The 27,317-nt window shown below is 39.2% G+C and overlaps 1 protein-coding gene across 8 annotated transcripts in view; it reads left to right on the top strand.

Moving 5' to 3' along the window:
• The window catches only part of diaph2 (diaphanous-related formin 2), a 419,173-nt gene that overhangs the window by 227,063 nt on the left and 164,793 nt on the right, over positions 1–27,317 (top strand). For all 8 annotated transcript variants that reach the window (XM_057348933.1, XM_057348934.1, XM_057348932.1 and 5 more), the window contains 2 exons: positions 5,842–5,936; positions 26,786–26,887. In XM_057348933.1, coding sequence (XP_057204916.1) covers positions 5,842–5,936; positions 26,786–26,887 — 197 coding nt within the window. The remainder of the gene's footprint in view (positions 1–5,841; positions 5,937–26,785; positions 26,888–27,317) is intronic.

Consider the following 27,317-nt stretch of genomic DNA (forward strand, 5'->3'; position numbering starts at 1 on the left):
ACTGAGTGACATTTTTCTTCTCTTCGTTTTTGTTTGTTTGTTTGCTTGTTTGTATATCATGTCAGCTTTAAAATTCATCTTATCCTCTTGTATTGTCAAGAAGCATTCAAAGTATTTGTTTTTCTGCAACAGGTTTTGGAGTTGCTGTTTTCTTTGATAATGGATTCCACACTATTCCTTTGATATCAGTTGTACCATAAACACATAGCAGGATAACAGGAGAAATGGACAAACTATTTATTTTTGTTTGCTTTTCCTAACCACAGGGAGATTCAGATAGGGCTCAAAAGCCTGGGGGACTTCCGGCATGCGATTAAGGGGTATAAAGTCTTCAGTAATTCTTTGATATATTATACTTAAAGGGATAGTTCACCCAAAGATTTTAATTCAGTCAACAGAATTCTGTATTCTGTTTAAGACAACTAAAGATATTTGGAAGAATGTTAGCAATTTTCAGACATAATTGACTACCATAGTAGGAAAAATTATAATGGTAGTCAAAAGTGCCCCAGAACTGTGTGCTTTCCTAAATTCTTAAAAGATTAGTTCAGCAGAACAAAAAATATATTATTTATTGTAATGTATAAAAAATTCTACTGTGCTAGTGAATGATGTCCCAGAACTGAAGATTGCTAGCATTCTTCCAAATAAATGTCTTTGTGTTCAACAGAATAAAGAAATGTATACAGGTTTGGAACAACTTGAGGCCGATTAAATGATGACAGAATTTTTCATTTTTGGGTGAACTGTCCGTTTAAATTAAAATGACATAAAACACAGGAGGGACTTGTACACACATCGATAAACAGACCGATGGATAAAGTGTACAATATGTCAATGGCAATAATGACACACATTAACATCAAAACATTCTGTTTAATATCTGTATTACAAATAAATATGACAAATAATACACATATAGACGGTTTCATCTGGCCTGGCCCGAAGTTACCTTCTGGTCTGTGTTTGGTTTATAACTTATAAATTAATTTATATTAATATTAATTTATATCAATATTTTATTGTGTATTAATTGTATTAAATTAAAGCTACGCAACAGTTATTGATTCTTTGCAGAGGTTTCCCGGAAGTTAAGTTTGGGCTACATAACGTTTGTTTATGATGTTGCCGCTTAAACCATCTATAAAAGACCAAAAAGATATCCACTTCAAATTAGACATTTAGTGATTTAAAGAATTTGTTTATCTATTTCATATAACTTTGAGATATTTGGACCCTTTGCAGTGTTGGTGTAGCAGGTTGCACTGAACATTAGCCTCTATTGATCAGCCCACTAGAACCTAGTGTTCTTTAACAACTCACTCTCAATCTGTGCCTGTCACTCTCTTTCTCTCTCTCTTTCACTGTCGCTCTCTATTTTCCCCCTCTTGAATCTTGAGGGAGAGCGTGTGTGTATGAATTCATTGTGTTCTCAAGAGTGCCCGTGGCTCTTTGGACTCTGATTGATGAGAGCAGCATGAGAATGCAATTTTATTCTTCTTTGGAAATGTTTCCTTTTTTGTCTTGAAGAGGAGAACACCTTAGATATACAATATCTCACTTCATGAAATATTCATGACAAATGCTAAAATAACCAACCACCTGAGTATATGTCCCACCGGTGCCTGTTTTCATCCTAGCCGGAAGAGTACTTGGATTCCAATTGACTACATCAATACAATTTCAATGCGAGAATAGAGGAAGATTAAGCTCCGAGTTTGGCTACAGCGTTGCTGTTGTAGAACATATTTCACCCTACCTTATACAAATGCTAATGGAACATAGATAAATAGAGAAGTAAGCCAATATTTACCGTTTCTGAAGAAAATGTAAGTGGTTCCTGCCAATGCCCAACTCGCTGCCGCGATGCTAGGGACGTTGCAATTGCGGTTGCTAGGTGAATGCTTACTTCCATAAACTAAAAGTACCAACCCTCAAATCTAAAAAATAATCTGGACCCAATTTAAGACCAATCGGACAATGTTTAATACTTAGAGCTATAACCCAATGAGCATTAGTAATAGTGATGCATGCTTCCTATGATCACTCATCTGATAAACAATCGTTTCTGCTTTCGAGGAAGTGACATCAGTCAGTCGTCAGAAGTATAGTGGACAGGAAGGTCAGCTTTGTTTCTTTATTAGAGTTGAAGCCGATGGAAAGGGCCCTGTCAGGAAAGATCTGTAATTTCTGTGACATTTCTATCTTCTCCTCATACACTCTCTCTCTCTCTCTGTTTCACATTCTCATGCTCTCTCTCTCTCACTTCCTCAAGTTACCCTGCCTATGATGCACCACACACACACACGCACACACACACACACACACACACACACACACACACACACACACACACACACACACACACACACACACTTCAGGCTTTGGAGTAACTAATGCCAGCACAAGTGTGGGAGTGCTGTTACACATTCATTTCAGCCACAAATCTGTCATCTTTCACAGAAGGAAAAGGGAGGTGGGACAGGAACGAGGATAAAGAGAGTAAAAGCATCTTAAAAGGAAGTATTTGAAAGGCCACTTCACATTGCTGTGGTATATATTTTGATAAATTGTTTTTGTTTGTTTTTAGCAATATCACGTGAGCAATGAAAATGAAAATTCGGACATCATGTACTCACCCTCTTGTCATTTTAAACCTGTATGACTTTTTTTCTGCAGATCACAAAAGAAGATATTTTGAAGGACCTTGGTAACTGAACAACAGCGGTACCCATTGGTTGTGTGTCCATACAATAGAAGTCAATGGGTACTGATGCTGTTCAGTACAGAATTAAAATTTTTGTGTGAACCACCCTTTAAATATCACCAAATGAGTGATATTGCTTGTAATATTCAGTATGTGTTTTTCTTCCTTTTTTTTGTTCGAGTGGGTGATGCATTTCTGATGGGAAATGACCCAAAACTTGTGGTCACACGATGTTACTTTTTCCTCTGATAGGTCGAGTTACTCATAAGGTATCTATTGCTCTCTCCCCCTCATGCTGAGAGTACAGTCTGTGGGCTGACTGGACAATGTCCACACTTTCATTTTTGGCCATGAAATTGTCTGGTTAAGAAAAGATGCTGAGTTTATTGATGCTGGGGGCCTATGAGCAATCTTGCACAAACGCACAGACACACACTATTAAACGCACACGTATCAGCAGGGATTTCGCAAGTGTGTGGAGAGAAGCTGGTTATTTGCTCTGTTTCTTTGGACCTGGGCTCTGGGTGGGGCTCTGTGCGCAGCTGAAAAAATAATCCAGATGAGACACAGAGGATGTGAATCTCACGAGTGTGGCTAATGTAGGAGGAACCCGGTTAGCTTTAGAGAGAGCAAAGCAACCGACCGCTACATGAAGTCATGCTCCTCTATTAACACAGAGACGCCCAGCAGGGCTCTGTGCTCCATTAGCATGTTTAACAATCCCAGCATTCTGTTCAAATCCACGGCAGATCACCCCACAGGAGTCACGTAGATCCTGCGTCAGCAGTCCTTTTTATGTATATACCTGATTGGATTTAAAGAAACAGTTCACCCAAAAATGACAATTCTGTCTTCATTTACTCAACACAGAGAAAGATACTTGGAAGAATGCTTGTAACCAAACAGTTCTTGGCCACCATTGACTACCATTGTAGAAAACCTTGCTTTATAAATTTCATTGTTCTGCTGAACAGAGAAGAAGATTTTTTGAGAATGTAGGAAAGAAAACAGTTCTGGGGCACTTTTGACTATCTTGTAATTTTTCTACTATGGAAGTCAATGGTGGACAAGAACTGTTTGGTTACAAGCATTCTTCCAAATATCTTTCTCAGTGTTCATCAGAACTAAGAAATGTATACAGATTTGGAGCAACTCGAGGATGAGTAAATACATTTTTATTTTTTGGTGAACTGTCCCTTTAATTAAAGTCTGTGGAAGTGGGCTTGATAGAGTTTATATGTAGGATAAAAATGACTCAGTTTAAATGCTTTGAATTTGGCAGGCTCACAGGGTGTGTGGTGTTAAAAAACACAAAGTAGCTAAATCCCTGTGCTGAGGAGTATGATGAGTGGATTGTAAACGGAAATGAATTATGGGATGCATCTGTCTTGGTGAAATTTGTTGGAGGAAAAAGTCACTGTGAATGTGTAAATTATGTTAATGAATCAACAGATGAGGCGAAATCGTTTGCCGTCCAATTAACATTTTTACAGCAGATATGATAAGTTCTGACTGGTGGTTGTTAAACTCGCCACATTCTGTGACTAACCATTTGTTTGTTTATTGGCATGTGATACTCTTGCTGATTGGCTCATCATCCGAATGATGGATGCGCGATTAGCATATCCCTATAGCCAGACCGGACTTGCTGTATTTTGTTACAAGGGTAGTTTTAAAACCCCATTGTGTGGTTTGGCACAGCCAACCTGCAGTAAATTTCTTTCTGCGCCATTGTGTCTTGTTTTCGCCAGATGATCACCCCGCTTTGAAATGCCGATGCATCGTTCTACCTTCATCTCCTGAATAAAAAGCACAGAACTCTCTTTTCTCTGAAGAAACCGACATATTGTCACACGCAGATGGCCGACTAATGAATTGCAGAAAATAGAGCGTAGTTTCACAGAGACTCTCTCAATCAGGCGGTGGGCATGCTAGTTTATTAAATCACTGTTCATCAGAAGTTGGACCTGGTTCACCTGAACACCAGAGAGCTGGATGGTGGGGTGAAGCAGAAGGACCTTCTCAGTGATTGGCTGATGCAAAAGCAACTGAAGGAGAATTTAGATGACAAGAATGTAGATTTAGGAACACGTGGTTTCCTTTTCCACTCAGTTGTTATCAGTAAAATTGAAAACGATAACATAATGTAGCTTAAAGTGATAGTTCACCTGAAAATGAAAATTCTGTCATCATTTACTCACCCTCGAGTTGTTCCAAATTTGTATAAATGTATGTGTTTAGATGAATACAGAGAAAGATATTTGGAAGAATGCTTGTAACCAAACAGTTCTTGGCCACCATTGACATGGTGGTCAATGGTGGCCAAGAACTGTTTGTAAAATAAAATTGACATAAAAATGACAATGGTAGTCAAAAGTGCCCCAGAACTGTTAGCTTTCCTACATTCTCAAAAAATCGTCTTCTCTGTTCAGCAGAACAATGAAATTTATAAAGTAAGGTTTTCTGCAATGGTAGTCAATGGTGGCCAAGAACTGTTTGGTTACAAGCATCTTTCTCTGTGTTCATCCGAACAAAGAACAATTTGAGGGTGAGTAAAGACAGAATTTACTGTACAGTTTTGGGTGAACTGTTCCTTTAAGGTGTAAATGGTACAAAACAAGGGCGACCCTCTAAATCTTGCTCTGAATTTGTCCTGCTTCTGCTCCAGAGAGCTTATTCGATGTGTTGATCTAAAGAAATGCTCATTCGGAAATAAATGTACAATTATGCCCGGTCCCCCACTGATGTACTTTAAACTGCGTTCTGTAAGCTTTATACTATAATTACAGACTGTTTTTTCCTCAGAAGTGGATAAGAGCTTGGGTTATCAAATTCAGCCGTTGGTTAAATTGCACCCACCATTCTCTGTGTTTCATCCCAGGTGAAAGTTTAAGATGCCGAGTCATTATCTTACAATGGCTCAGGCTATTTTAGCAGCTTTTATTGTTGCCAGAAAATTGTGTTTCTCTTTCACTTCCAATTGCCCTGAAATGGAACACACAATCTAACGGAGTTTTACCGTTCACCCGAGATGTTATTGACTGTGTCTCATGGTCATTTCTGAGGGGCGGTGAGCGAGCCCCTGTTGAACTGTAACACTCCAGCGAAATGACTCCATGTTTTTTCCCCGACAGCAATTTTCCTGGGATCATTCCGGCTGCCTTATGAGGAGATCCGGGATATTGTGCTGGAGGTGGATGAGGAGAGGCTAAGTGAAGCGCTAATCCAGGTGAGTTGTGTGTGCATAGGCACTTTCCCATAATGCAGCTTGATCCCCATTTGAAACCTTTATCCGCTCACAGGGAGATGTGTGAAATTCAGAACACAATCACATCCAGCACTAGAAATCTTTGGATTTTTGGGTTGCAAACAAGCGTGTGCGACTTGTATACCAAACATCACCCTGTAACACAGATTTGTGTTTGAAAGCTAGACGTTCTCCTTAGAAACTTTGATTTAGTTTGCGAAGCTTTTTACGTTTGTGTTTGCACAGAGATTTGTCATGCCTGCGGATGACTGTGTGCGTTTGAATGGCTTCATTAAAAAGGCGCCTTTGATGCCAGGCAGACCTTCATTTACTATAGTCGGCCCGCTCTCATTCACTTAGGCTGCAGGAAGCTCCACTTTCACTCTCATAAAAGCTGCTTTGGGACAAGACTTGGCAAAAGTCCTGCCGCCCCACCCTCCCTCCCACCGTCCTTTGTCTTACAGGCAAGATTGATGATCCTTCAAAAGGCTCTTCACGCCCTGACTGTCTCTGTGGTTTTTGTTCATCTTAAACGTGGTAATTGCAAATGGCGTGTGTTTTCTGAGCTAAAGATACCTCGGCTGTCTGTAAAAGAGTTGATCTCATTTACATTAGACCACCCTTTTCCTCACGAGCCTGCCCCTCTGTAACCCTCAAAGCCTCTGGTGGCTTTTTCTTTGCTGTGAGTTAGGAAGATTTGAAAACGTCGACTCTATCTCACACTTAACACGCTAGGGGAATTGAGACTTTTACCTCTCAAATGATTGGGCAGCTTCCAGTAATCCCCGTAATTCATCTCTTCTATTTGTCTATATAGTGAGAGCTCAAGGAGTTTAGCTCTTTTCTGACGTTTTTTCCCCCTCATATTTCAAAGCCTTGAAAAATGTGGATGAGATAAGGGATATTTAGATGTCCTGGTCCACGTTGGGCCTTTCTTAGCGGTTACTGGGAGCAGAGATGACCTTTAATTGCCAGGTGGTTTGGGCTGGGTGTGCGGCATCTGAACCCGGGTGACAGCCCTGTCGCTCTTTACAGAAGCAGAAGAGCTAAAGTGATGACCTTTTCCCACATTCAGCTGCGCTTTATAGAGGAGACTCATCTGTCAGGTCTGCAAACCTCCTTCCCTTGTCTCTATTCTCGGTTTCATCCTTCTTTTGCTCTCTCTCTCTCTCTCTCTCTCTCTGTCTCTATGGCGCGCAGTCAAAGCAGCCTCTTCACCGGTATCACCTTCATCACATCATCCTCATCCCTTGAACTTAAATAGCCAATGCATTATATCTCTGTACTGTACAGGTTCTGTTTCATGTCTTTGCACAATAATCGTATAGACTTTCTAGTGGCTATGTGACTGGATGTGGTGTGGTGGTAATGCCTTAGTCGTGCTGATGGGATGTCTGCGTGAGAGCCTGATGTTTTTTCTCTAGCCTCTTCTAGGTTACGAACAGGTATTGCTGCTCTACCTTGACATCTTTCACAATGTTTCAAAGAAATGTCAAGTCTCCGATCAGGAGCGACAGCTCGATGAGTGTGAATGACCTAGTGGTCACACTTTGGATTCGGACTGGCCATTTCATAGAAAACAAGTCCAGTCAAATTGTATTGTACCACAAAGGAATTGGTTTGATGGTAGAATATTTTGAAAGTAACGCAATTTGTTTATAAATCATAAATGATGACACTATTTATTACAAAAACTAAAATGTATCAAAATGTAATGTAATGTCATTTTGGCTTTTTTTCTAACATAACTGTAAAAATGAAATATGTATATTTTATAGTTAACAATTGTGGTCTCCAGGTATTGCATAAAGCCAAAAAATGTTCAAGGGGATTGCTATTCATGTCGGTTCTGAATTAGTAAATTCTATTATTTTTGGGCAATGATACTGGAAAATAATCCAAGGTAAAGAAGATTCAAGTTGAGCGTATTGAAGAAGAAAAGGAATTTCACCAAAAAAGTGAAGGCTGTGTTGCTAAACAGTCGTGTTTAAGATGTTGGTTGCACTCCATCTTTCACATACTCCTGTAGCTCCATCAGTTCATACGCGTGATGCACAGATCTGTAAACCTCAGCACGCTTGCCAGCATGTAGCATCCATACAGCAGGCGCGTGAAGCCTCTCATCTATCGCTTGCCTGCACAGCCAAGCACTCAGTCACTTAACTATTCTATTGTCTGGTGAAAAATGCAATGCCTCACTCAGCCTCTCTCTCTGACAGGAATGAAGCTTAGCCACTCTTTTATTTGTATTTTTTGGCTCGGTCCTTCTTTTCTATTCTTTATTTATATATTTTTTTAGTTCGTCTTGCTTTGTGGATGTCATTTCACATTTTCTCATCATGCAAGCAAAGAACCGCCAACCCACTTGACAACAAAGAGTCCGCAAAACAATCAGATAAAAAGCTTTTATTATAGTCACTGGTCCAGGCAAAGGTCTCCATGAAAAAGGCAGACGTGCTGACAAAGACCTATTGTAGACGTGCACAGACAGAGGAGAAGGAGATTGAAGACTGGGTGCGTGCAGAGGAGACCACACTCTGTATGCCCATTCTGTGTTTGTGCCCCTTGTGTGTTGTTCAGAACGCTTGCTTCGCAGCTTCAGTGCAGCCAGGTTTAGCCACGCTTTGCTTTGTTTGGCCCAACAGTGAGGTCACAACACGAAGGACTCTGCTCCTTGCAAATCTTGTTATACCTTTATTGTCCCTATATAAGTACAGGTCAGTTTTTCTTTTATTCATAACACTGAGTTCGACAGCTGCATGTGTCCTGCTGTGGTTGTTAAGAACCAGAAATAATTATATATATATATATATATATATATATATATATATACAGGTGCTGGTCATATAATTAGAATATCATCAAAAAGTTGATTTATTTCACTAATTCCATTCAAAAAGTGAAACTTGTATATTATATTCATTCATTACACAGACTGATATATTTCAAATGTTTATTTCTTTTAATTTGATGATTATAACTGACAACTAATGAAAACCCAAATTCAGTATCTCAGAAAATTAGAATATTACTTAAGACCAATACAAAGAAAGGATTTTTAGAAATCTTGGCCAACTGAAAAGTATGAACATGAAAGTATGAACATGTACAGCACTCAATACTTAGTTGGGGCTCCTTTTGCCTGAATTACTGCAGCAATGCGGCGTGGCATGGAGTGATCAGTCTGTGGCACTGCTCAGGTGTTATGAGAGCCCAGGTTGCTCTGATAGTGGCCTTCAGCTCTTCTGCATTGTTGGGTCTGGCATATCGCATCTTCCTCTTCACAATACCCCATAGATTTTCTATGGGGTTAAGGTCAGGGAGTTTGCTGGCCAATTAAGAACAGGGATACCATGGTCCTTAAACCAGGTACTGGTAGCTTTGGCACTGTGTGCAGGTGCCAAGTCCTGTTGGAAAATGAAATCTGCATCTCCATAAAGTTGGTCAGCAGCAGGAAGCATGAAGTGCTCTAAAACTTCCTGGTATACGGCTGCGTTGACCTTGGACCTCAGAAAACACAGTGGACCAACACCAGCAGATGACATGGCACCCCAAACCATCACTGACTGTGGAAACTTTACACTGGACCTCAAGCAACGTGGATTCTGTGCCTCTCCTCTCTTCCTCCAGACTCTGGGACCCTGATTTCCAAAGGAAATGCAAAATTTACTTTCATCAGAGAACATAACTTTGGACCACTCAGCAGCAGTCCAGTCCTTTTTGTCTTTAGCCCAGGCGAGACGCTTCTGATGCTTCCTGCTGCTGACCAACTTTATGGAGATGCAGATTTCATTTTCCAACAGGACTTGGCACCTGCACACAGTGCCAAAGCTACCAGTACCTGGTTTAAGGACCATGGTATCCCTGTTCTTAATTGGCCAGCAAACTCGCCTGACCTTAACCCCATAGAAAATCTATGGGGTATTGTGAAGAGGAAGATGCGATATGCCAGACCCAACAATGCAGAAGAGCTGAAGGCCACTATCAGAGCAACCTGGCCTCTCATAACACCTGAGCAGTGCCACAGACTGATCGACTCCATGCCACGCCGCATTGCTGCAGTAATTCAGGCAAAAGGAGCCCCAACTAAGTATTGAGTGCTGTACATGCTCATACTTTTCATGTTCATACTTTTCAGTTGGCCAAGATTTCTAAAAATCCTTTCTTTGTATTGGTCTTAAGTAATATTCTAATTTTCTGAGATACTGAATTTAGGATTTTCATTAGTTGTCAGTTATAATCATCAAATTAAAAGAAATAAACATTTGAAATATATCAGTCTGTGTGTAATGAATTAATATAATATACAAGTTTCACTTTTTGAATGGAATTAGTGAAATAAATCAACTTTTTGATGATATTCTAATTATATGACCAACACCTGTATACTGTATATTATGTTTGTTTATATATAGCCGCAGGAACGCTTAAGAGACTATTCCAAATTTGTATTTATTCAGCATTTCTAGATGTATTGTGGCCATTCCAGTCCAGTGTCTGTTGAATTTCAACAACATCAAAACTTAGGAGTGACATACCGTAGTCATCCAACAGCAATGTGAAAGACTGACAGCATGTCAAGACGCATGAAAACTGGTTATCACATAAGAAAATCATTGAACTTTTCCTAAACACATGTACAAATATTAATGTTGTATTGGTTAAAATTGAACTTATTAACTTTGCAGTGTTTGATGTCTGAAAAAATACAGAGCATCTTTTCTGTTATTTTGTTTTTATGTTTTAAAACGTTGTTTAATGAGTCCATCTTTAAAAAGTTTTTTAATAATGTTTTTATTCAAAGTTTGTGAGAAATATTGTTAGTAGTTCATAGAATGAAACGAAAATGATCATTTTACCTACCCACACACCCATATATAGTAAATGTACATATATAATGTTTTTATTCATTTATTTTTGAGTACTTGAAAAGTAAAACCTACATGTGTCCTATGGTGTGATGAAGCAAAAATGTAGAAAACAAACTGTTAATAATATATTCTTTTTTATTATTAATAAGTTAGAACAATTGTTTGATGCTTCCTTTAAACTGCTAGGCATCGCTAATGCAATCTTTATGGGACTAAAGAAAGTAGAATCGAATTTGGAACCAGAATCATTAAATTTCTTACAAATCCCATTCCTATTCATGAGACTGTATGTGTGAAGATAAGTGTGCAGGTTTCTAACTCCTTAAGGAAAACCGTAGACACATTTTAGATATGGCTAAGCCTATGTAATCAGTTTAGACGATAATTAGAGGAACAAATGCTGGGATGGCTCATTCACTGCTGGGGAGTATGTATCTTAAGTTTGCGTCCTCCAGTGGTGTCTTAATCTCTCGAAGTACCCTCCGCACCCCTCTGGGAAGGCTTTAATGCGGGGATAGTGGTTTTTGGTTCAATGCCCTTGTATCGCTGATGCCAAAAGCACACTGAAGCCAAAACCCAGAACAATGCAGATATCATTAATAAGCTCTCAGAGGGTCTGTCTCTCACTGAAATAATGCACCAGTGGCATTATAGCGTGCTGAGGATGGGACAATATACAGTACAAATTCAATGTGAATTAACAGACCACGCTATGATGTCAATGCAATATAATGATGAAGTACGTGAGGACTTTGTGGCCATGTGCAGGAGACAATGGACTACTGCTCAGTCATGGACAGATTTATTATTTATTTCCCGACAAGAGTTGTACACTGCCCTGGAGCAAAATTTTATCTTTTGAATTCTATTAAGCTTTTACATCCGCAACATATTCAAGATGGACTCGACCTTTGCGCTCCACATATAGCCGTGTGGTGTAATGAACGCTAATCGCTTTCATTTGAAAATGACCCACTGCACGTCTCATCTAAGCTCACACTCTCTCATTACAGCGAGGCTAACCTCAACTCAACTCGGTTAATCTATTTGGTGAAAGGCCTGGAGAAAATAGCATTGTGCGCTTTGATAGTTCTGCATTGGCTTTGAGTGCTCGTTCTTCTTTTTGAAGTTCACTAAAATATCAGTGTATCTATAATTGGGCATTTTGTTAAATACTGCATTTAAGACTTGGCCTGATGAAGTGCTGTTAATTACTATTCAGATCTCTGATCTCATTAGGTTCGCAGATGTCTGTGTGAAACTTCATTAATGCATGTGCTGGATGCAAAACCATTTATCAATCGCATACAAGCCGTGATGTTTATTTAGCATTGCTAATATTTTTTATCTATATATAGTGTAATCTGTATGAATAGTCAAATAGGCAATTCATTGAATTTAATTGAGATTATGGTGCAAATATTGTGTATATTGTTGTGTGTCAGATTTTTGATTTAGAAGCTTTTCTTCTTTGTTGTTACATTAACGATCTTTATACCACGGGGCTGTTGAATGCTTCAATCTGATTGGTTGACAAACGTTCTATGGGTATGCATTAACTTTCGGTAAATGCACACCTATGAAGGTGTTCCAGGTCTGCTGACCGCATTAAAGTTCCATATCACTTCGCCAAGTTTAAACAACAGAAAGGTTATACTATAACCCTGTGGTTCTCAACCCTGGCCCGCGAGATCCATTTTCCTGCCGAGTTTAGCCCCAGCTCTGATAAAACACACTTGAACAAGCTAATCAGCGGCATCAGTAACAGATGCTTACATAGTCAATAAGCAACACTTAAGCAACAGAATTTTTAGTATTGCAAAAATAAATAAATGGCAAATAGTATTATTTTGACACATCCCTCTGTATATAAAATCACCCCAAAATTGTAATTTCAGTATTGGACTTGCAATTAAGGTATAAATTGATCAGTAATCAGTTTTTTTTATTTCAGAGTAAAAATGTTTCTACAAATAAGTCAGAATTTATTAGTTATTAAACACAAAATAATTGTTTACCTGTTTATTCAGCTTCCGCAAGTCAGTATTTACTAGATGCACATTTGGCATCACTTACAGCTTCGAGCCTGCGTAAATATAATAGCTCTCTTTTAGCCTTGCTAATCTAAGATTTTTGTCATTTGTAATCATGTTTTGTACATTTTTATTAATTTTTTTAAGATTAAAGAGTTGTTCTCTACGGAGCCCTTCTAGGGACATGGTGGTGGGAAAAATATGAGAGTTTGCGTTATCTAGCAAAACTTTTGCGTTCCCCCGAGAAACATTGCGTTCCCTTGCAAAACCTTTGCATTCTCTCGCAAAGATATTTGCGTTCCCTCGCAAAACATTGAAACGTCCTGTTGTCTCGCTCTGTACATTAACAATGGAACGGTTCAGAGTAGATTCCCGGACCAATAACTCGTGAGCTAAACGTTGTTATAACACAAATAACACATAATTCCGTAGACACGGATCTACAACCTGGTCTTCCTCAAAACGAGAATATAAATTGATCTCTATATGAGCAGGCGACATGGACAAGTCCAAAGGGACCGTCTGCAAAGTGACTGTAAATCCGAAAAGCGTTACTACAAAAATAGTCATTAATAACTTAAATGTTACATACTGTAGTCTCAGCAAATTCAGTTTACACATTAATGCTCTCCTGCAGAATTTAAACTGGTTTTAGTTATATTACAGTATGTAGCACTGAAGTTAATGACTATTTTTAGTAGCCTAATGATCTTCGGGTTTTGCACTTTACAGACTATCCCTTCGTTCTTGTCTCAGCCGGCTCCCGTCTAATACAATTAAACAGTGTTTGTCAGAACTAGCAAAATGTTTTGCGAGAGAACGCAAGTATGTTTGCGAGAGAACGCAAAAGTTTTGCGAGATAATGCAAATATCTTTGCGAGGGAACGCAATGTTTCTCGGGAACACAAAAGTTTCGCGAGATAACGCAAAAGCTTTAAAAAATATTTTTCTCTTCCCTCTCATTTTTTTCCACCACCATGTCCCTAAAAGGGCTCCGTAGTTCTCTGATAATCAGTGGCAGTAGGTTCAATTAAATTGTGATATGAAACAACAAACAGTCTGACTGGATGAATGCTTTTTATAGGCACTGTCTGTGGTCATGCATATGATATCATTGATGTGAGAGATATCTGTCCAGTGGCCTGCTGCCTGGTCTGTCTGCCTGTCTCATAGTGCACTCAGACTGTCTGTCCATCAACACAGACTGCAGACACCCCAGAGGTTCACTCTTAACACTGCCCATTACTGCTCAATCTGCACTGTTTCATGTAGTGACATTCACCAAGACTATATACCTGTCAGTGAGTTACTGACAAAAACTCATCTCACCTTAAGTGAGATGTAACATTCGTAATGTTTTTAATTAATTTTTTCCTGTCTTAGGTTGTATGGTGAACTGTGTAATGTGTTTTCCTTTTTTTTGTTATGTTTATTGTTTTATGGTTATTGGATGTATTGTACAGCACTTTGGGCTGTCCTAGTGGCAGTAGAAATGTGCTATATAAGAAATAAACCTAAACCTAAGTGGTGGTACTGGGAACTTTGCTAATATGTAAATAATGACGGATAAAACTATTAAAATATAGCTTTGGGTTTTATTATTATATCAAGTTTGCTTATAATTGTGTTCCCCCACACAGATGACTTTGCCCTAATGTCTTAAAATTATTTATATAATTTATGTTTTTTTTATCAACTTTATCGTCATCAACCCAAGCTTTATTAAAACGTCCTTAACCTAAATTTTAGAGAAAGATTATTTTAGTTTTATTAATGTATTGGCTAAATTAAAATAATGTATTTTCTCTATTTTGTTAATTATTATGATTATTATTATGGTTATTTGTAAATTGGCATTTAATAACAATTACTAGCTGTCAATTAGTAGCACTAGGAGGCAGCAGAACCAGAGACAACAATTGCTATGTATTATAAAATGAAAGCTGCCTTTCCCACAACTATTTATACCTGTTTCAACCAGAGTACATGAAAGATAATCTATAGCGTGACAACTAGAAAAAACAAGAGAATCATGTTTTTTCATCACAGAGTAAAACAGAATGTTTTGACAGCAGGGCCGGGTCAAACGCCCTGTGCTAAAGTCACAGCAGGACGTCTAAGACTTCATTCCAGTGCACAGGCATAGTATTTAACAATCAACTCCTCCCCAGAGGAGCCCCAATGACATCATCGCCGGGTTGCGATGTCATTCTCTCGACTGAGCCGCAGAGCAGTGTCACCGTTGTGCTTCTGTAATTATATATCATAGGCTATTTCCTGAGAGAATATCTATATTATGAAAGGCAAATACAGCTCAATTTTGAGTGACATTGCTCTGCACATTAGTTTGCTTCAGCAGGAGCTTCTCCTTGTTATGAATTATGCCACTCATTCTCTAGGATACTTCCCCATTGACCGCTGGACAACTGCAAAAGAAAAGTACTAATGTAACATGTACCCTTGTGCACTTCAGTATTCCAAGGAACTCCATACCTACCATTTTTCTCATTTTAGCACCTCATGTATTTTTGATCCCCGAGTTGATAAGATGGAAATATGTGGCACTCGATCCTTTTTCATTCCATCCATGAGAAGTATGCTTTATGAGTCCCTTTGGTCAGAATACTTCTCAAAGTGCAGATTTTTCTTACATATGCACATTGGACTGCGTAGTGTAATATTTTAGGAGTCTTGCTTGCTGTCAAAAGTAATATTAATAAATGGTAAATCATGCAAATATTTAAATTCTACCCCATAATCTGCAGTATGATTTTAATCTTACATCATTGAATGTCAGAATGGTTAAAAGGATAGTTCTCCCAAAAATAAGAATTCTGTCATCATTTATTCATCCTTATGTCATTCAAAATATGAAGATATTTTGAGAAATGACTCAGTAGTTTAAAGTCCATACAATGGAAGTCAATGGGGATTAATGTTGTTTGTTTACCAACGTTCTTCAAAATATTTTCTATGACAACTTTTGTTTTGCTGTATTCACACAGTTGGGAATCTGTGTAAGTTTAAGAAATCACCCATATCAGCCAATAATCTTGCAGACTCTTGTTTCACTCGTAGCATCATGACGCCAGCTAATCAAATATGTACTACAATACACAATGCGTAACAATGACATATACACTCCCTGTCCACAGTGGTATCATGTTCTTGAGTCTATAGAAAGCTGGCATTGCATTAATGGCTTATAGGGTGATGTAAGGTCGCATCCTGGAGTGAAATCTTCGTAGCATTTTCTGAGAAACCAAGTGTCCATCCTCACGTACTGTATGTTCTGTCAGCTCCCTCTCCCGCTGTGCCTCGCCTCCTCGCTGCTATGGCCTTCTCAGCACGCTCCTGGTTGGCTGTACCTGTTAAGGGTTTGTGCTTGCCCTTGCTTGTTATTATTGTTTATCTTGTTTGTCAATCACCTGGATCGCCTGCCATTTCGCCATCGTCTTCATACATATTCATGAGCCCTCATTACCTGGCTCACTGGTCGGTTGCAGGGCATGGCAATAGTGCCAGTCTTTGTTCCAGAGACTAACAACAGGTGACTGGAGCAGGCTGGTGTATTGTTACCTGTCGTTTGCATATTGTGAAGTGTCAGGACAGGACGATAAGTACGAAGGTGCACCGGGCCTACAGATTCCTGTATAAGCAGACTTCTCACCCCCATGAGTTTAATTGAGGCTTGTTTTTGGAACAGCGCTCCGAGACTTTCCTGCATGAAATAATAATTCAGCAGCAAAATGATCAAGTGAGTAACTGGGAATCAAGGACATGCATGAGGACTTAGAATACAGAGATGACGTTATTTAGTGTCAGAAATGAATATGGGCTCGAGGCAGAGATGCAACCATAGTGACAGAAATATTCCAGATAGTTACAATGTTGGGGCAGAAAATGTCTTTGTATCAAATTTCCCTCTTAACTGACATTTGATATATTAATAATCTATCCCAGGCCAGTCTGGATACGAGTTTACTCTGATCTGTTAAATGTGCGGTTAATATAAAGTGGTATTGATGGGAAAATAACTATAAGGAAATGTAATGAAAACATTGTGAGCAGCTGCAGAAGTTTAGAAACACAAGTTACAATCTGACATGACGGAGTTGGACTTTGCAAATGTTTTTTTTGGTTGTGTGGTTTAAATGTAATATAGTGCTATATTGCATACTACGTATACTGCACTGTTGCAATGTTATTATTATTATTTTATTATTTTATGTATAGAAAATGTGAAATTTTTATTTTGATTGGCTTTTATTTTTATATGTATAATTTTCATGTTCATTTTACTTTCATTTTTAACAATTTTGTTATATGCTTTTCTCATTTTGTTCTTTATTTTTTAATTATTTTATATTAATTTAGTTTTATTTTAATGTTTGTTTAGTAAACTATAATAACCTTGCACTGTGGTTGTACTATTTTTTCACCATATGACATAAAATGTTTCACCATACATTTTTTTTATTTCTTCTAACCCCCTGCCTTTGCTTACACATATCAGGATACAAACAGGTAACAGACTACTCAGATGCTCATCCTCTCCAACTACTGAAAAAGTCTTTAAAAAGACTAAATGAATGGCATGAGCGGTCTGTCAGCTTTGCCAGCTCTATCCCTCACCACCTAAAATATAATCCTTTTTTTATTTCTCATTTAGTTGAATGCGATTTTGGAATCTGTCATCCCGGGTTTGTCGCCTGTCAGTCTCCGACTGTGGCTAGTGTGTGTGACACTGTGAGGTGTTAGTTTGATTTAGCGGAGCAGAGATTCTTTTCGGATGTGTCAGAGTGCGGCTTTCTAGATTACTTTAATGCTAACAGAACAGCCCTCTAATGTGTCATATGTTGTGCCCATCGAGGAAAATTACCCTCCTGAGTGGCTGTGGATGAGTTTTCCTGTCTGTCTGTATGACTGGCGCTATTTAGGTCTTCACACCTCACTTGAGTAGTAAATGGTTGTTTTTGCTTTTAAATGGCTGTTTTAATAAAACATCAGCCCTTCGTGTCGCCAATATATATGTTGTTAAAACACAGTTATGGTGCGAGTTCCTGAGAAGTGTGTGATTACACTGGCAATTGGAGGGGTCGTGTTATTAAATCGTGAATAGCTGTGATAAAATTATGACCTAATTTCATAGGCCAGCGCTGTATAGAATCTTAATTGGATAGAAGCTGTTTACATTGACTGTGTAGTGATAATTACCCTGCTTATTTATTAATAGTGTGTCTTCGTGTAATTTTGATAAGGGCTGCATGTGTATTAGGTGTCTGGAGATAAGGTGACTAACTCATCAAACGGGCCGTTCAACATGTGCACCGCTGATGTCTGGTTCTGTATAACACACAAGAACAGATTTACTCTAATCTCTGTGCTTTTGTTGCGCTTTCCCAAAGAGGCTACACATTAGCTCTATTCTATTTTCAAAAAAAGTGCGCTGTCTGGTATTGAATACAATTCATTCGATACCAAGCACCATTGATTAACATTAAGATGGGACTATGTGGTACATGTAAGGAATAATGTAAACCCAGCTTGTTATTGCAAAATAAACCGCAAAGCAGAACGGTCTTGTATCACCCTGATGGGCTTTATTTGGCCGGCTGGATGTATATTTTCCGCTTATTACGTGGATATTTGCCACATGAGTAATTTGGACATGAAATATTGATTTGAAATATTTTATTAGCTCGTGAGTGCAGTACCCAGATAAGCCATGTGTATAAGTTGTAGTAATTAGGATCCCACACTAAAGTATTATTAGCAAATCCAGTATTCTAGAGAGCCTTGCAATAGTTTCGAATGCTTTTTAGGGCATTCTGTATTCAAAACTATTGAAAGCAACGGTGAGTCAAGATGAACTTCTCATGTAGAGCGTTACATTTCCTTCTGAAACGTTGTTTCTACATATTTCATGATTTATTTTTTGCCATAAATCATTATTATAAGTCAACCTCTATGTTAGTTACAGGGATATGCAAATATCTAACTAATAAAAATCATTAAAGCGGCAACGAGTAACTTTTAGACCTAAAAATAATGTCTCTAAAATTATTTTAGTGGTAGGACAACTTTTAACTGGACGAATTTTACTGCCGTTACTACCTAAGCAGCCTCCTGTCATGAAACTCATGGACAGAACCCAGATGCAGACAGCTCTAAACCAAAAAGTCTTTATTTTATAAGACATGAAAACATAACTAAAAATCCCTCGAGGGGGAAACAGAACCAAAACATGACAAGATAAAAACAAAACTCAATTTTAACTAAATAAACTCACAGAGCAGACAAAACATGATGGTGGGGGTCACAAAACGGTGCAGCACAAGACAGCAAACACAAAGGCTCTAAATAGGGAAGCAACTAAGGAGCGGTAAAGAGGGAGACAGGTGTAGGGCCTAAAATAATGATGGGATAATGAATAAGGAAACAAGGGGGCGGGGCTAAGACTCAAGACAGAAGAGCGCATGACATCCAACACAAACACAAGAAGTGGGGCTGTCATCATCCCATCCGCCAGAACAAGCGACACAGCCGCTAGGAAGGCGGGATCATGACACTCCTATCAGCTGAAATTGCACTTGTAACTTTGGTGTTCGGGCCAGTACAAGCCCCGCCTATCCCCTGCTTTAAGGCATACGTCAAGTTTTAGTCGTAGCCTGGGAGAAGTTGGCCAACAGCAGAGCTAATAGTTAGACGAAACTATCCAAAACATCACCATGGCAGAGCCAGCCAAAAAACCAAAGAGGGTTTTGTCGGAGGAAGCAAAGAAAAGAAAGCGAGAGAGTGATCGGACACGAGGCCGGTCACGAATCAATATCGGACGGGCTTACACTAGGTGGCGCGAGCAGCAAGAGGCAACGGGTTGCAAAACGGATGCAGACCTAGCGGTCCGGCTCCTGGATTTGTAAGTGTTATTTGTACATTTTTTGTTACTGTCCTGTACTTTTGAACGTATTTGTTATTAATCTGTGTCATTGGCGCAACACCGGTTCGCACTTTATAAGCGTAAGGTAGCTGAGAGATAATATATGGTTGCCGGTGTCGATAGCAAGCATGTTGTCGTGTCTCGTCATGAATGTGTGTAGTGCTTGTAAATAAAGACTAAACAACCACACTAAACGTGTTGTGGTAAAAAGTAGCAGATTATTTTGTTCAGACCAGTAAACCACGTGAATGTTGAACAGTTCAGTGGTTGATTAGGCTAAAGTTGTCATTATATATATGTACATGCTATGCGCTGTTTTCATACCGAGTTGACTGTAGTTATTACATATATTACACAAAACACAACGCCTGGTCGCGATTGTGTTTAGTGACTTCCGATATAATAACAAAAGAAAAGTACTATAGGTTACAAAACACATTTAAGTCCATGCGTTGTGTTTCGGTTAAATACAAATGTTCCATGTAGCTAGCACGCTCTGTACATACACGAGACCAACTAAGCAAGCAAAAACAACTAGGCTTACTTACCGTTCTTTGTTGACATTACAGTTTATAATTATGGAGAAACAATACATAAATCTTTGTACTGATATACGAAGAACATGGTAACACGGACTACTTTACCTGATCGGTGGACATAGTTTGAACGACGTATCTGGGTCCGTCGGCTTAGTAAACAAACTCACGTGTATTGAACTGCCAGCGGGAAATCTTTGCGACAGTTTTTACAACACTGCATACAGACAATTCCGCTAAACAACCACGTGGGGCAACAGTAAGTAAAAGTTACTCGTTGCCGCTTTAAAAGTGCTTGTCAACTTTGACAACACACTACCTAATCATTTAAAAAGTACAATGTTTTTTCCATTTCCTTAAAGGTTTCGGAAAGGCCAGCGACGATATCAATCACTTTCCCTTCCATTTGTCTGTCTCCGTTAAGGTATTGCTATATGTGGGTGCCCATGTAGGCAGTAAAGAGCCTTTCAGAACAGACTCGTGCCATTTATAAACACCTTACATGTTTTACAAGTGCTCTTTTAAGAGATCCCGTTTTTATGATCAAGTTACTGTTGTTTTACTGTCTTGAGTAAAACATATAGTGAAAAGGACACAAATGGCTGTCATGAATTAATATTTGGATCTGGTCAGGGTATGTTTCAGAGTTTTCTCTAGTATTGATTTAAACAGAGGTCCCTGAAACGATTTACCGAAAGCCGTGGCGAGACCTGCTGAGAAGGCACGGCAGGAAGGCGGCTGTATAATGTTTCACTTGTGCGCTTTGCCTGAGATAGAAACTAAGCCGCATGCAGCGTTGCGTCCTAAAAAAGAAGACCAGATCAATTAGAAGAGACTAAAAGGAGGGCAAACGGACAATCGCATCTTTCAACACTTTTCACAACAGACGCGCTGGTTCAGATGAAGAGCTCAGTGTTTGGCGTCACATACAGGCAAGGTTCATCCCCCCGTGCACCCCGCCTTTTGTGAATTCTTTCGGTTTAATAAAGAGTTTATTGCTGGGAGGACATTTTTATTGATTGTGCTGTCCCTGGGAGGGTAATTTGAGATTTGTTGATCTTCCCTAGTTTCAGACTTTACCGTTGGGCATATGCTCTGCTGAGCCGGGGAGAGACGTCCGTGAGAGTCATTTATTCCCATCTACCCGAGCATGGTGCACTTGTTGTAATGGCTGTTCTCTCATCCTCTGCTGTTAAGACTTCCAAGCTCTCACTCGTCAGGTTAACTAATGGCATGCTGCTGTATTTAGATGTGTTTAAAGACATTAGAATGGAATAATAGGCTGCTATTTTTCTATTGAATACTGTGGACTGTACACTAGATGCTGTCTACTATTGTTTAAATAAACTGTACAGTTATAACCAGCATTATCTCACAATTATTCCTTTTATTATTATTTTAATTAATTGATTAAATAATATGAAACGCTAGAATATGTGAACTTGTGTTTTTTATCAGATGAGTCAAAAAAGAGAGGTTGGAGTGAATTTAGGTTGACTGAAACACTTTTTGAAATTGAGATGAATGTCAACATTTTTAATCACTTGAATTCACCCTATACAGGCGTCTGTATGTAATCAGGTCAAATTGAGTGTATTGCATTGTGCATTGCATTATATTTTTTCAAGTGTTCTGTGGAAGAAATAAAGTAATACATGTTTAAAATGACAATAGGGTGAGAGTAAATGATGACAGAATTTTCATTTTTTGGTGAACTATCCCTTTAAGTTTCCATTTTATATGTGAGATGTTAAAAAATAAAACTAGAAGTGCTGCTGGACCACTTTTTACATCTTGCGAAGTGGTCTATAGGATCATGTACTAGTGTCCCTTGTAGTGGTTCATGTGCAATTTTGCCATCAATCTATGGATAAGGAAGAAAAAGGCCTGTTGACTAATGCAGTGATCTCTATGCATGATAGGTTCAAATGTAAAAAGAATTGTTCACAATATACATAGTATTTATTGCAGCAATAATAAATGTAGTCAGCTAGTGTTCCTTTTCCAAACATAGGCAGAGTATCTGTTCTGAAGACTGTCCCATTACGTGCCCGCTACAGTTGTCTTGGCATAGGTCGAGTGTGCTCCCAGAACATGTCAGCATCAAAGATCAAAGTACGCTGCTGGAAGCCCCACAGATACTGTCATTCAGTCAAAATGTTTACTGATCCACGGCTTCTCTCTCTCTCTCTCTCTCTCTCTCTCTCTCTCTCTCTCTATTATGTTTTTTCTATCCACTTCCAACACCGGATTAATCCCCTTAACACTTAGAAACTTGGCAGTGACTTTTATAGACTTGTTTTAAGAGATACATGGAAACGTACCAAAACACGAGTAATTGCACCCCATCGACAATCAAGAAGCAACGTTGCTCAGTCAATCCACGCTCTCTTTTATTTATTAAAACTTATTTTGTCCTTCTTTTTTTTCTTTACCGTCTGAAATGAAAGACAAGCAACGAAGGTATGGAGAGTGCGAGTAAGGCGTGACAGCATGCATGTATCTGGTCCTGCAGAGACAGAGAGAGTCCAAATGCTTGGGTATTATAATGGCATGTCGTGTCTGCTAGGCCCCATGCTCCGAAACCTCCCATCCCAGAGGCAGATTGTGTCTAGAGGCCTGAAGAGAACAGTCTGACTCAATCAGAGTTCATGCGCCTCTCACCAACCCTTCCATATGGCTCTGCTCGCGTGTCATTTACTCAATATGCGGGGATCCGATAATTATGTAAACCAATGACAAGCGTAATAACAATCAACGTTTCAGTTCCATATTCGAACGTCTTCTCTCCATCTCTGCTCTGTTTGGCTGTTTGTCCTATAGAAGCCTTTGGAAAAGAGGCAATGGCAAAGCTTAATCGCTTGTCTCGTCTGTGCAAGTGGCGACGGAGAAATACAACTCCAGTAATGAGATTTGGCGGCGCATTAGCAATGATGATTTCTGCGGCTGAATGGTGTGCTGCTGTGTTGTTGCGTTTCATTCAAAATCAATGATACATTGTTTAGGGGAGCTTTGTTCGTCAGCCGAACCGCCAGGCTAATGTTCCTCAGACTCTTTCAGATGATAGAAAGGCCATTTTACCGTAATCCCTCCCTCTAACGCCGCTGATCTTTGCTGCTCGATTGCGGGCTTTTTGTGATGCATCCCAATGCCTCTCAACGCATTTATTTAATTTAACATGCGAGATGATGGAGTCAACCGTCATTTTTATCTCATTGTCCAGACAACACAGGCTTCTGAAGCATTTTTCTTTATTTTGGCTACATTAGCTTTGAACCGATTTGTTTAGAGGACAGAGGGATGGGTTAGACCTTCTACTGCAGCCAAAAAAGTTCAAACCAAATAGTTGTGTTTTGCATATGCATGAGGATATTTTTTGCAGGGATAATATCAAATCATTATCTCATCAAAAGGAGACGTCTTGCAAAAATGTCCTACAGTGATGTTGTTTACTGCAGGGAATAGTATCAAGAGGTTTAACAGTCTGTTTTATAGTAATATCACATTTTTCATTCTTTAGCGTGCTCCCTGATTCCCTTCTACACGAGAGATGCGTATCCATTATTTATATCAGTAAAGTTCATCAAATTCTCACTGTGCCAGAAATACTACATTTACTTCATATATTTCAAGATCCAGGTGTCAGTGCATTGGCTTTATATTGCATCAGACTTTCTATTGTCAGCAGGACATTGCAGAACGAGACATAAAAGCGTTTATCTTGGTGCCTTAAGACGTGCTATCGATGATGTGGAAAAATACTGGGTAATTTAGTCATTTGTATGTTGCGGGCATGTTTTGAAGACTAGTCTCAGCCTCAGACGTCATACCCACGGACCGTTGGCTGAACGTCTGATGTAGGGCTGGGCGATATGGCAAAAAAGTAAACTGGAGAGGTTTTTTTCTATATTGATCAATAACGATATTTATTTCGATATATATTTAATAAAAAAACTGTATTTAAAATAATCTATTTTAAATACAGTTTATTAACCACAGTTAACCTTTAACCAGTTAAAATTAAGTTAAATTAATGCACTGTTGCAACACAGAGGATATTAGGCCATAAACAACATGTACCAGTTCATTCAGTCTCATTTTAACTCAATTGACTCGTTAAGTAAAGAGAGTGTTCATTCAGTACATTCAACCAATGAAAGGGCTCCGTTACTGTGTACATTCGAACGCTATTGGCTCAGCTCCTGCGCACATACATAACGCTGCAATAATGTCTTGCTCGAGTAGTGGGATTCATTCAATGCATTCAGTGAACCTTAGTCTTTCAAAAAGACATCTAACATAAACTGTAGTACATTTCTTTAATCATGCAAGCATCTTACATAAAAGGTTCAATATTTTAATGTGCACACAAACTCACTTCATTACATCTCTAATCTGTACAGGGCAGCGCTGGTTTGTTTCATATGCACCAGCTCATGTTAGCAGATATATTAACGATGGATATAAAAACGTTTGTGCTTGAGTTTCGAAGTAACACGCTTGCAATTGCGCCTCAAGTTTGTTTTGTTTAACCGGCGATTATGAAAAAAAATAAGACACTTGATAAACCGCGTGATGACAACTCGAGGTTAGTTTCACCTTTGTTTCCGCTTCCAGTCATGTTTTCCTCCTCATGTTGAGTTTTCTTTGCCAAGTGCAGTATGAAATGGACTTTGTACTTTGACACGCATGATAAAAGCTGCACGCTGACTGACTGTTGCGTTTATTTCTGCGTTCTGTTAGACTGTAAGATTAATCCATATCGAGTCAAAATGCCAATAGCTTATCATCGTTTTTGAAATACATTCTATCGCGATTCGATATGATATAGTTTATCGGCACAGCCCTAGTCTGATGCATAAGGCACATTTTCTTGGCAACACTTCAGCAAGTTTGAAGTCGTCATCTGATTGGTTGAATAGTACAGGGTTTCCGGGAGACCTGCGTGTTGCATTCTTTGATAGTCCCCCTGGAAACAACACAAATCTGTCTGATTGAAGAAGTAAGCTGTCATGTTTATATAGGTTGCAATAAGAATTCATCACAATCTACTTAACGCTTAATTCTTAAATGTATGCAAGGTTCACAGAATACACTCTTAAACGTTGTTGAAGTTAACTTTTGACACGTTCGTGAATGTACACCGGTCTGTAACTGTGGGGACATTTCTACGCCTCTAAACATGACGTGGTACAAAACAAAGCGTGATTGGTTGCTTTACCTGTCAGTCATATGGCCTCCTGGGGCGGGCCTTGGCCAACGAAAGTAGACAAACTTCGCAGACCTGCAGTATGAAGGTCACGATACCAGCCCTGGTGCTAATAGATTGAGCAGGAGTGGCCTTTTTTAGTCATGTGACTGCAAGCACGCCTGCTTAGTCTGGCCAAATTAGAGGACGTAATCAGAGAGGACGTCTCCAGAAATCTACCCAAGAAAAGGGCACCTCTTCCTAAGAAAAAAAAGGTCGCAACGCTCCTTTTCATGTACTCAGCTGACCTTTATGAGCACAATTAGCATTTAAAAAAATGAAGGTTCTCTCGCCCACGTCACCCGCAGCATGCCTTTACTCTTGGAGATAATTGCAAAGTTGGACGAGCAATATGAAATAATATAAAATGTTTTTGGGGGAAGAGGAAGGCAATAGAGTTCCCGACATCTGTAAAGTGGCAGATTTTAGTGGCGAACCTGTCTTTCACTCGACTCGAATATGTCCTCCATCCGTATTGTGGGAAAGGAAAAGAAAAGAAAGCCATAAACATCAGGGACATTTCACTGACATATTAAATGATGTGGGGGTATTTATTCCCTCGTTTCTCAGAGTCACCTTGAACATCATTTTCTCTGCACCATAAAACTTTGAACCTCGGCTGAGCTTCAAGAGCAACGCCGTGCGGGCCCGAATTTACCTCGGAGAGAGTCGACTTCATCCAGCAGCGGACTGACGAAAACAAAAATGGAGTCAAGACCAACATGAATATGAGCTTGAATTGAGCTGCCATAGACTTTCACCATCAGATCGGGCCGTGCTTGCTTAAAGAAAGTGTTTTTATTCGCTCTCTGTGCGTTCTGAGATTGGCAGTATGCGGTAATGGGGAAAGATGTGAACATTAGGGAGTCTCTGTGTGAATCACAAGTGTATTTCAGACCACAATAGCATCTGAAGCCACGGCCCCATTTAAACCCCGCTCCAATGTTTACTGTCACTCACGTCCCCCCAAATGAGCAGGCAGCAGCATTGTGTTTATTTGTAATGATTGCTTATCGGATGAAAGCAGAGTCCTGGCACACGTTAAAGTCGTGCGCGTCGCTCGGTGAGCGATTAAGACTGATCGTGATCAGCGCTTGGTGTTGTGAAGCTGTCTCTGGCCCCTGTGGACTTTATCTTTCTTCTAGAGGGACAGGTGGGTTTTCCTGCGGCACTGATTGGTTTGTGTGTGCTTTCTCTTTGCAGAACCTGATCAAGAATCTTCCTGAGCAGAAGGAACTGAGCAGTCTGGCTGAGCTGAAGAATGAATACGAGGAGCTTTGCGAGTCAGAGCAGTTTGGCATTGTGGTGAGTACACAGAACTGAGTTTTACCCGTTTATTGCTGACAATGAAGTGAACAGTTCTCTATAGTTCTCAGTTCCTTAATGTGCACTCTCCTCGTGACTGAAAGAATGTAATTGGTATATTCAAGACACCTTGCTTGTTAAAGGGATAGTTCATCCAAAAAAATGAAAATCTGTCACACTAGTAATCTACTCACACTAGTAATTTCATACCTCTATAAATTACTTTGTTTTCCGATGAACACAAAGAAAGGTATTTGGAAGAATGTTAGTCATTTTCAGATCTGAGACATCATTGACTACCATAGTGGGGAGAATAAAATGGTAGACAAAGGTGCCCGAGAACTCTTTGTTTTCCTAAATTCTTCAAAATATCTCATTATGTGTTCAAAAAAATCCATCTATGGTAGTGGATGATGTCCCAGAATTGAAA

This window comes from Triplophysa rosa, linkage group LG13 (assembly GCF_024868665.1).
Source record: "Triplophysa rosa linkage group LG13, Trosa_1v2, whole genome shotgun sequence".
NCBI classification, from domain to species: domain Eukaryota; kingdom Metazoa; phylum Chordata; class Actinopteri; order Cypriniformes; family Nemacheilidae; genus Triplophysa; species Triplophysa rosa.